Source organism: Physeter macrocephalus, chromosome 12, assembly GCF_002837175.3.
Source record: "Physeter macrocephalus isolate SW-GA chromosome 12, ASM283717v5, whole genome shotgun sequence".
Classification (NCBI taxonomy): domain Eukaryota; kingdom Metazoa; phylum Chordata; class Mammalia; order Artiodactyla; family Physeteridae; genus Physeter; species Physeter macrocephalus.
In genome coordinates this window covers 68,158,710-68,173,878 of record NC_041225.1, presented here as the reverse complement: position 1 = coordinate 68,173,878, position 15,169 = coordinate 68,158,710, and the positions used below count along the sequence as shown (strand labels likewise).

Sequence of the window (15,169 nt, the reverse complement as noted above, 5' to 3'; positions counted from 1 at the left end):
TCCAACTGTCCACCTGTATGCTTTCTACAGGAGACATACTTTAAATTCAAACTGTGTTTAATAGGTTGAAAGTAAAAGGATGGGAGGAGATATGCATATAAACTGCAACCATATGATAGCTGAAACGGCTATATCAATATCAGACAAAATGGAGTTTAAGATAAAAAAAGTTGCTACAAATAAAGAGGGACATTTTATAATGATTAAGTGTTTAATGTATTAGGAAGACAAAACAGTTATAAACATATGGACCTAAAAAGAAGAGCTGCAAAATACATGGAGCAAAAATGGATATCACTGAAAGAAGAAATTGATAATTCAACAGTAATAGCTGAGATTTCAATACCACTCTTTCAAGCATGGATGGAGCCACTAGGTTGAAGGTCAACAGGAAATAGAATACTTAAATAGCGGTATAAACCATTTAGACCTGAAGACATTTATAGAACACCTCACCCAACAACAGTAAGATATATTTTCATCTCAAGTGCACATGGAACATTCCCTGGGAAAGACCATAAGTTAGATGATAAAACAAGCCTCAATAAATTGAAAAGGATTAAAATTATACAAAGTATGTTCAGCAACTAAATATTACTAGAACTAGTGTAGCAGTTCAGCAGGATGTAATGTGGCAGGATATAAGATCAAAGTAAAAAATCAACTATATTTCTACAGGCTAGCAATGAACCATAAATGAAGTTTAAATAATTCCATTTTAATATGAATAAAATAAATAAATTTTAAATTTTTTTCATAAATGAAATTAAAATAATTCCATTTAAAGTACTGTAACATAAAAGGGAATGAAATGCCTAAAATTAAATTTAACCAAAAAAGTGCAAAACTTGTACTGAGAAGCCTAAAACATTGTTGAAAAAATCAAAGAAGACCTACATAAACTGGAAGATACCTCAAAGATATTCCCAACAATACTCAAAAGAAGACAATATTGTTAAAATGGCAGTAGTTCTCAAAATAATCTATAGACTCAGTAAAATCCCTATCAAAATCTCATCTATATTTTTGAAAAAATTGACAAGTGGTCCTAAACTTATATGAAAATGTAAAGGACAAGTAACAGTTAAAATAATATTTAAAAAGAAGAACAAACTTGGATGACCCACACTTCTTGATTTCAAGAACTTACTTCAAAGATATATCAAGATATTGTGATTCTAGCATAGGCTAGAAATATAAATTAATGAAATAGAATTTGGAGTTCAAAAATAAACTCTCACAATTATTGGTTAATTGATTCCTGACAAGTGTTCCAAAACAATTCAATGAAAAAATAATGCTATTTTCAACAAATGGTGCAGGGACAACTGTTTACATGCAAAAGAATAAATTTATGCTTCTAACTCCTTACCATATTTAACAATTACTGGAAATGGATTATAAACATAATTCAACAGCTAAATTTATACAACTTTTAGAAGAAAGATACAAGTCAGTTTTCATGATCTTTGGTTAGAAAATTTCTTAGATATGAAAAGCAACCAAAAGAAAAAGCAAACGAAGAAAAAAACATATAAATTGGGAATCAACATTAAAAACTTTTGTGCTTCAAGGGATATCACCAAGAAAATGAAAAGGTAATCCACAGAATGGGAGAAGATATTTGCAAATATTATACCTGATAAAATGCCAGTATCCAGAATATATAAAAACCTTCTACAGCTCAACAAAAAAACATATAGGTTATCTACAAAATGGGTACAAGATACAGAGACGTTTTTCCAGGGATGATGAACAAACGACCAGTAAACATATAAAAGATACTTAAAATTATTAGTTATTAGAGAAATAAAAATCAAAACCACAGTAAGGTACCACATCACAAACACTAATATGGCTATAACTAAAAACACATTTAATAGCAAGTATTGGTGAAGATATGGAGAAATTTCAACCTCCATGCAATGCTGATAGTATTGTAAAATGGTGCAGTCACTTAGGAAAACAGTCTATGTTTGTAGTTGGTTAAACTTAGAGTTACCATATGGCCTAGTAGTTCCACTCATAGGTATATTTTCAAGAGAAATAAAAACATATGTTTACACAAAAACTTGTATATGGATATCACAGGAAAAATATTCATAATAGCTAAAAAGCAGAAAAATTCAAATGTCTTTTAAATGGTGAATGGATAAATACAATGCTACAGGCACATAAAATGAAGTATTATTCAGCAAAATAAAAGGAATGCAGTGTTGATACATGCTGCACATGGATGAACCGTGAATACATTTTGCAAGTAAAAGAAGCCAGGCACAAAAGGCTACATATTGTATGATTTCATTTATATGAAATGTCCAGAATATACAAATATAGAGAAACAAAAAGTAGATTTGTGATTGTCTAGACCTAAAGGGGTCAGAGGAAATGGGAAGTGACTGCTGATGTGTATGGGGTTTCTTTTAAGTGTAGAAAACATTCTATAATTGACTATAGTGATGGCTGTACAAACTCTTCGAATATACGAAAGAAATTGATTTGTACACTTTAAATGGGTGAATTGTATATCATGTGAATTTTATCTCCATGAAGCTGTTAACAAACAAGAAAAATGTCACAAGGATCAAGAGAAATTCTTTGAACTCTATCTCCATCTTTAAAGGGAAAATTCAAGTTTCTTCCTTCGGTGGGGAAAAACCCAGCTCTTCCTTACTGTGTATTTCTTTCCTGTGTGTCTCCTTTGCTATTCAAACAGAACACTTCACTTCTGACACTTCTAGTCACTAAATGTGTGAAGGTTTTCCTCCACACCAAGCAATTCTCTTCAGCACCAGCTGAGTGTCCTACATTTAACTCAATTCTAATACTATCTTCCTGGAGATATTGTCAGATTCCACAGGTTAAGGGCTCAGTCCCATAAGTCTGGCCCCTCACCTCCCCCACACACACTTCAGATGCCAGTCACAAACCCAGGTTATCACCTGTGCTTCTGAGCAAATGGCTATAGATCAGAGGTTCCAACGACCCCCTCCTCGGGTTCTACTAATTTGCTAGAGCTGCTCCCAGAACTCAGGGAAACACATTTACCAGTTTATTAAATGTTTTCCAAGAGAAAGTCTACCCAGTCCATGTGCTCATAGCTAAAGGAATTGCTTTCTAATCTGCAGATGGCAAGAAATATCCCTGTTTTCTGCAGGATGGCTCATTGTTCCCTTGGCATATCCCATTCAATTTTGTCCTACCATTTTTGAGAAGATGAATACAGTATTCTTTGAGACATAGTAAGTCTTTGTATTTGGCCAGAATAAATGACAAAGTAAAAATAAATTTTAGGTTGAACTATAATTTCTTTTTGTATGTGTATATATCTGTTAGATGCCAGACACTATGCTAGCTACTAAATATCCATATTCTATAGGAAGATAATAGATATTTAAGTGAGATTTGTTAGCTGTATAGATAAATGAATGGAGAGATATATAGGTGATATACAGACTTTTTTTAAGAGAAACAATTCCCTTTTTAATTAATCAGTACTGAGAGATTGAAAATGAAGTTATTCTATTTCTGAAGTTCATCTTTTCATTAAAAATAGCACTCCACCAGGACCCTAAACTTGATATCTTCCATTTTCAAAAAGCTGAAGGAACAATAAAAGTTGATGTACCTTTTAAAACCATTTGGAAAGATTATTTTTTTTACTTATTTATGCTTTGGATAAAATGTACGTTGTTTTGACTTTCCTGGAAGAAAGAACAAAAGATAAAGTGGGTACTGATCATGTCTCTCCAACTCCAACGGTTCCTCAAGAATATCAAAGCAATTTATATAGCATCACAGAATTTGCAATTTTCTCACAGAAATGAGAGAGGTTTGTCCACCTCTCACTCCCCTACCCTGAACCATAGGACCTTTATTTAGTTGTTTTTATTGTTTTTTTTTTCCCAGTAAAAGCAAGACTCATCTTCATGTACTTATTGCTTCTTATCTTGCCTGTAGATTGGAACAGTAAAGTTGATATGAATCTCTGATGCATTCAGGCCTCCATCACCTTAAATTCAGGACTTCTAAAGATCTAATCTGAATTCCCATCAATCAGAAAACCAACTGTTTGTTTAAGTAAGTCACACATTTTTGATAATGCATACTCAGTAACCTTCTGTCTACAGTATCACCTGTTTTATTTTCCGTCTCAATTTCATACTTTTGTGGGCAAAACCACTAGGGAAATATATTTCAAGGACAATATATGATAATGCTGCTCCCTGCACTCCATCTCATTACAGAAGTCTTGTCTTTCTAAAACAGAAAATGGATTTACGTCCCTTAGTATTATTTCTGCCACACACTGATACAGTGAAACAGCATTTGGGTGGCTTCAAGTAAATTTAATTTTCTTTGGCTGCTTCATGAAGTGTGAGTCACTCTGAAGCAAGTGATGTCACTTTCAAAGTTTGTTTTTTGGGGGCTCCATAACTAAGTGTTTTTTGTTTTGTTTTGTTTTGTTTTATTATGGAGCAGGTATCATCTGACGTTTTCAGTGATCTTAAAAGTCATTTCAGTTTGTGACTTTCCTTTGAGGAGTTTAAAAACTTCAAGAGGTATTCTAGTATATTTCCCTATCCTTAGTTAGGGCTGTATTTAAACCAGTCTAGGAAAGAGTTATTTCTGTTGTCAAAGAAAAACTACACAGGATGGAGCAAGGAAGACTTTATTCAGGGCTACTGAAATAGTCAAGACTATTGCAACAGGGGAGAAACTGGACTCAACACCCTTGAAGTAAAAGGTGGGGGAATTTTAAGCACTGGGATGAGCTGGTGGTGAAGTACTGAAGGACTTTAGGTGGGGGGTTGATCAATGTGAATAAGCCATCAGTGTTTGCAAATTGGCTCTCATCTAATCAAGCTCCTATCATCCCACAGAGACCAGGGAAAATGTTCCTATCTTTCTTGATGATTACATTTCAAAGGGATGGTGTCCAGTTCCTTGAGTAAGTTATTCCTCCCCTGTAAATCTGGCAAGACACTGGGAAAAAAAAATCTACACTTCAAAGGGGCAGAGAAAGAATTTACAGTGGCAAGTAAATGCTCTAGGACAAGGGAGGTCAGGGGCCTATAGTCAGGAAGAAGTTGAGTCAAGCTAAAGGTATATTAAGGCAGTCTTGGTCATTGTTCTTTAATGGAATACTATAATATAACCCTTTGTATACTTATTTAACTCATCACTTCCAAGATTAGAATACTTTTTTTTCTTTATCTCTATATTGATTCTTTTCCAAAAAGTTTGGAAAGATGGAGTGGGCATTTGGGGTAAAGTAAGTGCACCACACAGTTAATAATATAAACAATTGAACAGATCTTAGCATTTTGATTTTAGACACTTAAAAATGCTAAATACTTTTTTTTTTTTTAAATCTTCCTTCCTTTCTTTCTCTCTTGCTGCGTTAGGTCTTCATTGCTGTGTGCAGGCTTTCTCTACTTGCAGCGAGCGGGGGCTACTCTTCGTTGCAGTGTGCAGGCTTCTCATTGCGGTGGCTTCCCTTGTTGCAGAGAACGGGCTCTAGGCATGCAGGCTTCAGTAGTTGTGGCACATGGGCTCAGTAGTTGTGTCGCGGGCTCTAGAGCGCAGGCTCAGTAGTTGCGGAGCACGGGCTTAGTTGATCCGCGGCATGTGGGATCTTCACGGACCAGGGCTTGAACTCGTGTCCCCTGCATTGGCAGGCAGATTCTTAATAACCACTGTGCCACCAGGGAAGTCCCAATGCTAAATAAATCTTGCTAGGAATTTCTTTTGAGCATATAATTTAAAGAGGACTTTTTTTTAAACTACAGACGTAAATATTTATGTTTAAATTCAGTATTGTTTGCAGTATTCATTTATTCACATCTTCAACAGCAACAATATCATGTTTAGTGCAATTTAAAAAAAATTATTGTCCGGCAATTTAAATCCTTTAATTAAAAAAAAGAATTTAGTTTATGTAATATGGCACGAAATGTGCTCAACCTAGCCCTTAGTGTTCTGTCCCCATTTCCCTTTTTTTTTTTCTTTATCCTCTTGTGTAAGAAAAAAAATGAAAGACTGCATATATGAATTTTTAAAACTTGTGATACTAATTCAGACTTTATCTCCACTGTTGTAGCCCAACAAAATGTATTCAAATATTTCATTTGCTACATACTATGTATCTGATTTATATTGAATATTTTGAAGACTAGAAATCTTCATATAACTGATTCTGTGTAAGAAACCAGATGGAAAATAACATTTATTGCTATATATGGTACTCGGCATCAAATATTTTGGGGTTTCATTTATCTTATGTCCATTCTCTTAACAACCCTATAGGGTAGGCCTTGTTTTTTTCTTTTTTTTTTTCCTTAGTGTATGAAAATGTTTCTAACTGTAAAATCTGTTTGGTTAATTTAACCAACTGATTCTTTCTGTTCCATCCCCACAGTCTGATTACAATATGAAAACTGATTCAAACTGCTTAACCATTTGTGAATTTTGAGAAATGAAGACATTTGCCTAGGCAAATACCAATGATATTTAAAGAATATATGTTGAGTATATATTATAGATTATATAGTTATTCCCAGCTTTTTTTTTTTTTTTCTGCAAGAGGCTTATCCATTCCTACCTTTTGCCTTGTGACTTGCCTTATGTTTGGTGGAGGAATCTATATCTCCATGATACTGTTTTGGGGCTTGTCCAAGTGACTGGTTTTAACAGTGAAATGTGAGTGAGTATGACATGTGTGACATCTGAGCAGGGACTTTTAAAGCCATTATGTTTTCCACCAGTCCACTTACTCATTTCCCTAAGCTATAGAAATATTATGTTACAAATAGGGAGTTCTCTTCAATTCTGGAATTAAAGGACACATAGGGGAGACCAAAGCAGTTGATTCACAGCCCTGATCATGTGATATGAATAGAAATAAATGTCTGAAGTTTGGCAATTGCTTGTCATAGAAGCAAAGTGACAAATATAGTATCAATATATAACTTTGATTAAGTAAATGTAGTATACTACTGATATAGCTATTCATGAATAGCAAAAATTCAAAAGTTATAGTAAACTTTATGGGGTGATGGAAATTCTTAGCACTTTAGTGTAATTTTATTATATAGAATAGAATTTCATTTAAAACATATTGAAAAAAAACTGTTAGGGAATCCTTTGAATACATGGATATAAGTTTCAATGTAAGGGTTCCTGTTGCAATGAAGATTGGCCCATTTCGGTACCTGCTATGTACTCAGTCAGTAATTAAATTTTCGATATTTTCAATGTTTCTTATGTATAATAAGATCCATTTGTTGATGTGCTACTCTGTGAAGGGTAACTGCCAATACCTTCAAGGAAGAGAATATGTCTTCACTCTCTGATAGATATTAGAAAGCAGCTGAGGAATGTGGGAACCATGATGTTTGTCTCAGTTGGCTCCCTCTTACTGTGAGACACAGACACATTCAATCGACCCTGCTAAATTCCTATTTGCTAAAATTTATGCCTTTCCCAGTAGTGTTTTACATTTTGGTTTATTATACCCTGAGTGCTAACTCTACCCTTGAAAGTAGAGATTATTCTCAGGAGATCTGATTGCTGTTAGATACCTCATTCTCCCATATTGGGACCCTTGGCAAATCACAGCCTGAATCCTAATAGAAATGAATGAAAAGAGCAACCCAATTAGTAGTACATTTTGCCTCCTGACAACCTAAGTCATGTTCCTGGTTAAGATGATAGTTTTTTTTTCCACTGTGACTAACCATCCTCAAATTAAACAAATATATACTAGCTGTCTCCTGAAATTAAAAAAAAACAAAAGTATATGGAAGGTCAGGGTGGCTTTAAAAGGCTTCACAATGCAAGCTGCCTCTACCTTGTAGACTTCCGTACTATTGGTGGACTTGTCACCTGCCTTGAACCCTTTACAGATTCATATTGTTTGGATTGAGAGTTGGAGAGTCATTAACCCCAAAAGAATAAAACATATAAATCAGAATGAAGCTTTAATAATTTGGAAAGGGAGAAGTTGGGCTGACTGCTCTTGTGGGGGAAGAAAACTAACTTTACCTTTACCTTCTAGGTTCTTGGCTGAAACACACCCTGCAATGAAAAGATTAACAGAGAAAAACAAACAGAGGTTTAATAATACATACATCAATACTTCCTGCATACGTGGGAGATACCCATGAAAACTGAATAACTCCAAAATGGCCCAAGCCACTGCCTTAAATAACATATCCAGCTAAAGACAATAGATGTGGGGGGGGCAGGAAGGGGGGGCAGTTCTTGGAAGTTACCAGGAAAAGCACAGTAAACACAGTATTGTTAAGCAGACTTAAGTCAGTAGCCTTCTCCACTGCTAAGAATTTCTAGAGATTTAGAGTCCTCCATCTCTTCCTGGTACAGAAAGGGAGACACCCTTACAAATGGATATTCCCTTATAAATGTAAATGTCTCTTAGAAAAGAGTAACTCTTACTCTGTTTTCAGAGCTTCTCCCGTGTCTGCAGTTTCTTAAAAAATAATCAGCTCAAAATAATCCTTATGGCTTTTCCTCAGCTTCCGCTAAGGTGCTCGGTCCTTCTGAGGAAGCTAAGGCCACGTTGGGCTGAGGCCCTCACTTCATCCCGCGACTACCACCGCGCCTGGCAGACCCTGCCTAGCCCTCGCCTGCACCATGGCCTCCGTCTCGGAGCTCACCTGCAACTACTCGGCCCTCATCCGGCATGACGATGAGGTGACGGTCACAGAGGATAAGATCAATGCCCTCATTAAAGCAGCCGGTGTAAATGTTGAACTTTTCTGGCCAGGCTTGTTTGCAAAGTCTTTGGCCAATGTCAACATTGGGAGCCTCACTGGCAATGTGGGGGCAGGTGCACCTGCCCCAGCAGCTGGTGCTACACCAGCAGGAGGTCCTGCCCCCTCCACCACCGCTGCCCCAGCTGAGGAGAAGAAAGTGGAAGCGAAGAAAGAAGAATCTGAAGAGTCTGATGATAACATGGGCTTTGGTCTTTTTGACTAAACCTCTTTAGTAGCACGTTCAATAAAAAGCTGAGCTCAAAAAAAAAAAAATCCTTATGTCAAAGAGACATATTTGCGATGGCAAATTTTGCTTTCCTTCACTCTCTTCTCTAGGCAAATAGCACAGAAGTACCAAATCTGCAAATGTCTGATATATTCTGCATAGGTTTTGTGTTATGGCTCTTAAAAGTCAATATCATTTGTCCTTTTTTGGGGTGGGGAGAGATGGAGGCCATTACTGCTACCTCTTTGTTATGCTTCGTTAATTAATATGGGCCAAACGTTGTTCAATATTGGAGATATTTTATCTCCATTACTCTTAGAAGACCCCATGTGGTAGATGTAATTGCAGAAATGTAACTCAGACCCAGTTTACTCAAAGTCACACACGTAAGAAAAACAGTGAAACCAGATTTGAGTAAGTCCACACCAATCTGGACTACACTGCCATTCTGGACTACACAAAATTACTTTGGGCTGGGCAGGAAGTCATAAATAATGATGATTTGTTTTTTATCTTTTGAATCCCAGGTATGAGGTTGAGATCTTAGGATAAATGTCTTTCCCTTTTTAAATTTTAAATCTAAAATATTAACTTACACATGATTTTGAGATTGGAAAGTAAAAATAGCAGTAATTCTAAGCTAGAGAAGTATCAGAAAGCTACTTGATTGGTTCATAAGTGCTGATAATTACATTTTATCCAATGGTAGAAAATATTACTCCAACTGCCTAAACGTGCTTACCCTAGCAAGCCCAGTGTAAAACTCCCTCTTGCCTTTTAACTTGTTTACCACAATGAGCAGACAAAATTCCTGTCTGAAAACTGTAATGTCATTTAAACTTTCCCATATAACACAGCTTTCCTTCTGACCTAGCTTCCAGATTTCTGTTTATCCACACTCATAGATCTAGCCTTCTAAGAAATCTCTTCTATTCAAAATGCCTTTCACTTCAGGCTGGCAGACTGCCTTACCTGCCTAACACTAGCAAACTCTTAACAAGTGGCCGCCATCTCCACCCCATCCCAATAATAGCAGTAAACACTTAGACAATAATATGTGCCAGAAACTCTTCAGCCAATTAGAAAAATTATCTCATTTAATCCTCACAACAAGTCAATAAGGTGGTTATTGCTATGGTTCCCATTTTATAGGAGAGGGAGCTGAAAGACAGAAATGTTAATCAATTTGTTCTAACATCATACAGTTTAATAAGTGTCTTAACCAGGATTTGAACCAGGGCATTTGGCTGCAGTCCATATTCTTAACTACTGTTCCAACCGACTTTAAATCTCAAGCCTGATCCATTGATTAGCCTGGTAGTATCTCTGTTCCCAGCCACATATTTTTTCCCATAAACTATTTTCAACAGATGCTTGCTGAATGCTGGTTTCATGTTATAAATGATTACTTAGAGCTTCTTAAGTTGAACCCAGGCAGAACCTAAAGATGAACATCATGTTGAAAACCTTTGTGTGTACTTTTTCTTGGTGGCTTTTTAACCTCTAAATCTATATAGAAATGTTCACTCAATAGAACATGCTGACTCCAACGATGTTTAGTATTTTGGGAATTTTAAAGTGGTGAGAGCTATTGCCAGGCATATCGATTTTGTTTTGTTTTGTTCTTAAGCATACGCTGATGTGCATTTGAAAACCTATTGTCATTCCTTTTTCTTTTCTTCCTCTACTTCCTCTATCTCTTCCCCCCACCCTTTTTTTTTTTCCTGTTACTTCCCTTCATGAACAAATCATACCAAAAGCCAATAGATGGGCTGAGCAAAGTAGGCATCCTTGTGGGTCTGGGGGGACTTCCACAACTTGGCACAAGGTTTGAGCAAAAGCAGGATAGAGACACTAATGGCAATGATCCTGCCTGGGGCTCTGGAGCCTGAGTAGGGTAAAGAGAGAGTTTAGGAGGGCAGACAGATCAGGGTAAGGAGAGTGTCACAAATGGGGTGGCAATTAGAGTAGCCTGGTCAGTGGCCAGCAGAGTGAGGAGAGTGTTCCTGCAAGAAGACAGTGGCAGTGGTGGCCCAGTATGGGGTGTTGGATTCAGAATAGGATGCGAAGGGAATTTCCATGGGGGTTAGAACAGAGGTGAGAACAGGCGACTGGTTATATGTAGGAGGGTGTTGATCAAATAAGTAAATCTGATTCCTTGCTGTCAAAGAATAGTTACAAATATGGAATGAACCCTGTGTGGTATTAGATTTGGATTGTTGATAGTATATAGTTATCAATATAGAGAGGTAGATATAGAAATAAATACAGATGTAAATGTGAGTATGTCTAAATGTATGCTGCTAAGGGTTGAACGTTTTTGTGCCCTCAAAAGTCAAACTTTGGAAGCCCTAATCCCCCGTGTGATGATACTGGAGGTAATTAGGTTTAGAGGAGGTCATGAAAGTGGGGCCCTCATGACAGGATCAGTGCCCTGAAAAGAAAAAAGAGAAACAAAAGCTCTTTCTCTTTCTCTCTCCACAAGCACACACTGAGAAAAGGCCAGGAAGTGGGTTCTCACTAGGAAGTAAAACTTCTGGCAGCTTGGTCTTATACTTCCCAGCCTCCAGAAGTGTGCGAAATATATGTCTGTTGTTTAAGCCAGCCAGTCTATAGCATTTTGTTATAGCAGTCTCAGCGAACTAAGAGATATATGTATAATAAGGTGAGTGGGAGCATACATGTACACATATGTATATCTACATGTAAGAGCTACATCTTGGGAGCTTAGGAGCAGCTCCGCCCCAAGCACTAAGTACGACTGATCTTAGTCCTAAATCTTAAATTTTTAAGACAAAGGTGAGTAAATTTCCATAGATGTGAGATTATATTTGATCCTTGAATTTGGTTAGATGTTGATTTTTTTTTTTTAAAGGAACTTTAGGGTCAAGTAACAGTGGCAGCACAGACAATAAGGTAAAAATGTTTCCAGTTTGGGGCAATCCCAAACTGGGACTTTATTATGGATAATAAAGAGCAATGGACTTACTTTCCAGGGTAAAAACATAACGTTTACAATGACCCCTCTATATTCATGGGTTCCACAGTGATAGATTCAACCAACCATGTATGGAATTTAATCCCATGGACCGGGCATATGCAGGGCTGACTCTATCACACCATTTTATATAAGGGACTTCTGCATCCTCAGAGTTTAGTATCTGGGGGTGGGGGAGGGGGTGGGGACCTGCAACCAATTTCCCCACCAGTACCAGGGAATGACTGCATATCCTTTTAGAGAGTTCATAAAGCCTCAATGCTCATCCATTGCCCCTTTTCCCTCACCCAGATGCCCTGGGTGGTAGGTACTGAGATGTGCAGACAGACTCTCTTAGATACACCAAGTTATGCTGATTATTTGAAGCTAAGTGATAGAGTGGCAGGCCCTGAATGTTAGGAGGACAGATAACACACAGTTCCAACAGATCAGCTCTCTGAAGGAATACTCACTTCTCAAAAAGCTGAGTCAGGAGGATCAGCAAAAGAAATATAGAGGGCTTAAACTAAAAAATTAAATAAAGACTGGTCCTTAAGATGCCGTCTGACAAATCAAATAAACAGTTGTTTTTTGTTTTGCTTTTTTGCTTCTTAGCTTTATTTAGCTATAGCCATAAACTCTTTCCTATTCATAGACATCCAGAAGTAGAGTACACTTGATATGAATAATTGGAATATCAACCTCAGTAAAACTCAAATGGGACAGAGGGGGCCATGCAGTTTTAATAAGGGATGATTAACATTGATTTTAGGCCACAACACATTACTATGGTTTCTTCCTTAACCATAGTCTTTATTTCCAAGGCACTGCAAAAGTTCAGATCATCCTAAATAGCAATTAATTGACTCATCAACTCACATACAAAGTCAGGCACATTGCTGATTGAGTATAGAGATGAATGAAATAGGTTCTTCACCCTTAGGAATTCATGGTCCAGATAAGGAAATAGGAAAACAAGTCACTGACAGGATGAGACCTGTTCTCCTATGCCCTTGTCCTGGACATCAATTAGCATTCTCCCTGCTCAGAAACTTTATTCCATTTCTCTAGCTCCAGCAAATAAAGAAGTGACCAGAGTTCCTATGGGTGTGAGGCAGTGGTCTTGTGATGGCAGAGCTGTCCCTTATTAAATATAGGATCTGAGCCATAAAACCACGTTCTTTTGGCATTTAATTGATTAGGTCTTAGTACTTTTCTGTTGAGTTAAAAATACTGACTCTAGATATAGAGAACAAACATTTGGACACCAAAGGGGGAAAGCGGGGGGTGGCGTGGTGGTGGTGGGATGAACTGGGAGATTGGGATTGACATATATACACTAATATGTATAAAACAGATAACTAATAAGAACCTGCTGTATAAAAATATAAAATACAATTCAAAAACAAAAAAACAATACTGACTTTACACTAGTGAGTACCATTTATCCGGTCATGTTCTGAAATCTGATTTATATCAAAAACTGTCATAATCTCTAAATAAACACAAGGAATGATCAAATTCAATAAAATATTCTAGAATTGTTGGGTAGCAATAAAATAGAGAAAGAAAATTTTACAGGGGAAATGTGTTAAAAGTTAAACACAGTTTTAGAAGATACAGAATGTCATTTCGAATTAACACAAATAATTTTACCAATGCAGAAGAGATTGATTCTAACATGGTTGATTTTTCAGAGTACTAAATCTAATATTACTAAGTTAGCTCTAATTTTAAAAGATAATACTACTTACTTGGCAGGTGAAATGGCACCTCATACTCTTTTAAAATGATTTTTAACTGTGTTCATCTTCCATGATAAGATTTCCTTTTTACATCTCATGCATTTAATTTAATTTCATACAAACTCTTGGTAAGTCAACTTTTCTAAAGAAAATGTAAACTTTCTGGTAGGGAAATGTCTTCATAGCTTTGAAAGCCAGCTCCTTTGAAATAGCTCAGGAAAACAAGACCACAATGCATATTTTATTAATTACTGTCTTCAGTGGATGGGCTAACTGCCAAATACCAACCAAAAGTTAAACAAAATAAGGAATGAGAAAGGTAAAGGGGTCAAGTATACAGAAGCTATCAAATGCTGGTGACCTAAGTAGTCAATTTTAATTTTGTTTTTCTCTTGTTATTTTGTTTTTTCTGGAAATAATATGCAATAACATTGGAATTGCCCAAACTTTGGATAACAAATTAAAGCATTCCACAATGATAGGCAAGAGAAAATTACATAATATATCAATATATGGATCCCACTGCCTTTACTTTCTGGTATGTACTCCTAAATTTGAATTTCTAGAGGTGGAAAATCATGTTGTAATAAAATACAAAATCACATAGCCATTGTTCTCTTTACAATCATGTTCCTTACCAAGTTAATATAATATTCAGACAAGATAGATTTAATAGCAAAATATTTTAGGGGTATGTTGAGTTAAAGAGAATTAAAGATTTTTGTAGCTACTACCCAAATTTTTAAAAACTGCATGCATGATAGATAGCATAGATAAAATATATGCTATTAAAGCTAGGCAGGTATGTGATCGGCCTTTTTTGAGTTAACAACGTATTATTGATACATTTTCAGATCTCCACATTAAAATCTAACTCATTTTTTTCTGACTGGCTGCCTGGTATTTCTTAGCATATGTGAACCATCAATGATTCAACGTTTGGATCAGTGAATTTTTTTCTGAAGTTTGCTATTACAAAGTATCCAAGAAAATGGACATATGAATAGTTCTGTGTAACCATCTCTTCTTTAAATAAGAGAGTCCTAGCAGTGGATTTGCATATTCAAATACTATCCATTCATATATTTTTTCTTTCATCAAACAAATATTTATTGAGTGCCTAGTATGTGTCAGGCACCATTGTAGGTGCTGAAGATACAGTGATAAAGAAGTGTTCCCTTGGAACTTACCTATTATTCGAGGAGACAATCAATAAAAATGTATGCAAATAAACAGAATATAATGGCAGATTGTAGTAAATACAATGAAAATTTTAAAAAGAAAGGCAAATTAAGCACATAGGTAATGACAGGGTGTGGGATTGCTATTTTAGATAGTATGGTAGGAAAATCTGAGGAAATAATATTCAGGCAAAGTCCTGAGTGATTTGTGGCAGACAGTCATGCCATGAACAGAAGCAAAGGATTTCAGACAAATGTAAAAG

At 36.2% G+C, this 15,169-nt stretch overlaps 1 protein-coding gene across 1 annotated transcript; it reads left to right on the top strand.

Annotated features, from left to right (window-relative positions):
* Positions 1–8,628: 8,628 nt before the first annotated feature.
* On the top strand, positions 8,629–9,042 carry LOC102978767 (60S acidic ribosomal protein P1-like). Its single transcript, XM_007109570.3, has one exon. It carries the CDS (start codon positions 8,656–8,658, stop codon positions 8,998–9,000), a length of 345 nt encoding a protein of 114 aa, XP_007109632.2. The 5' UTR covers positions 8,629–8,655; the 3' UTR covers positions 9,001–9,042.
* Positions 9,043–15,169: the final 6,127 nt, after the last annotated feature.

What these genes read in the sequence shown, in the direction of transcription:
- LOC102978767 (XM_007109570.3), top strand. Translation starts at nt 8,656, where the DNA reads ATGGCCTCCGTCTCGGAGCTCACCTGCAACTACTCGGCCCTCATCCGG.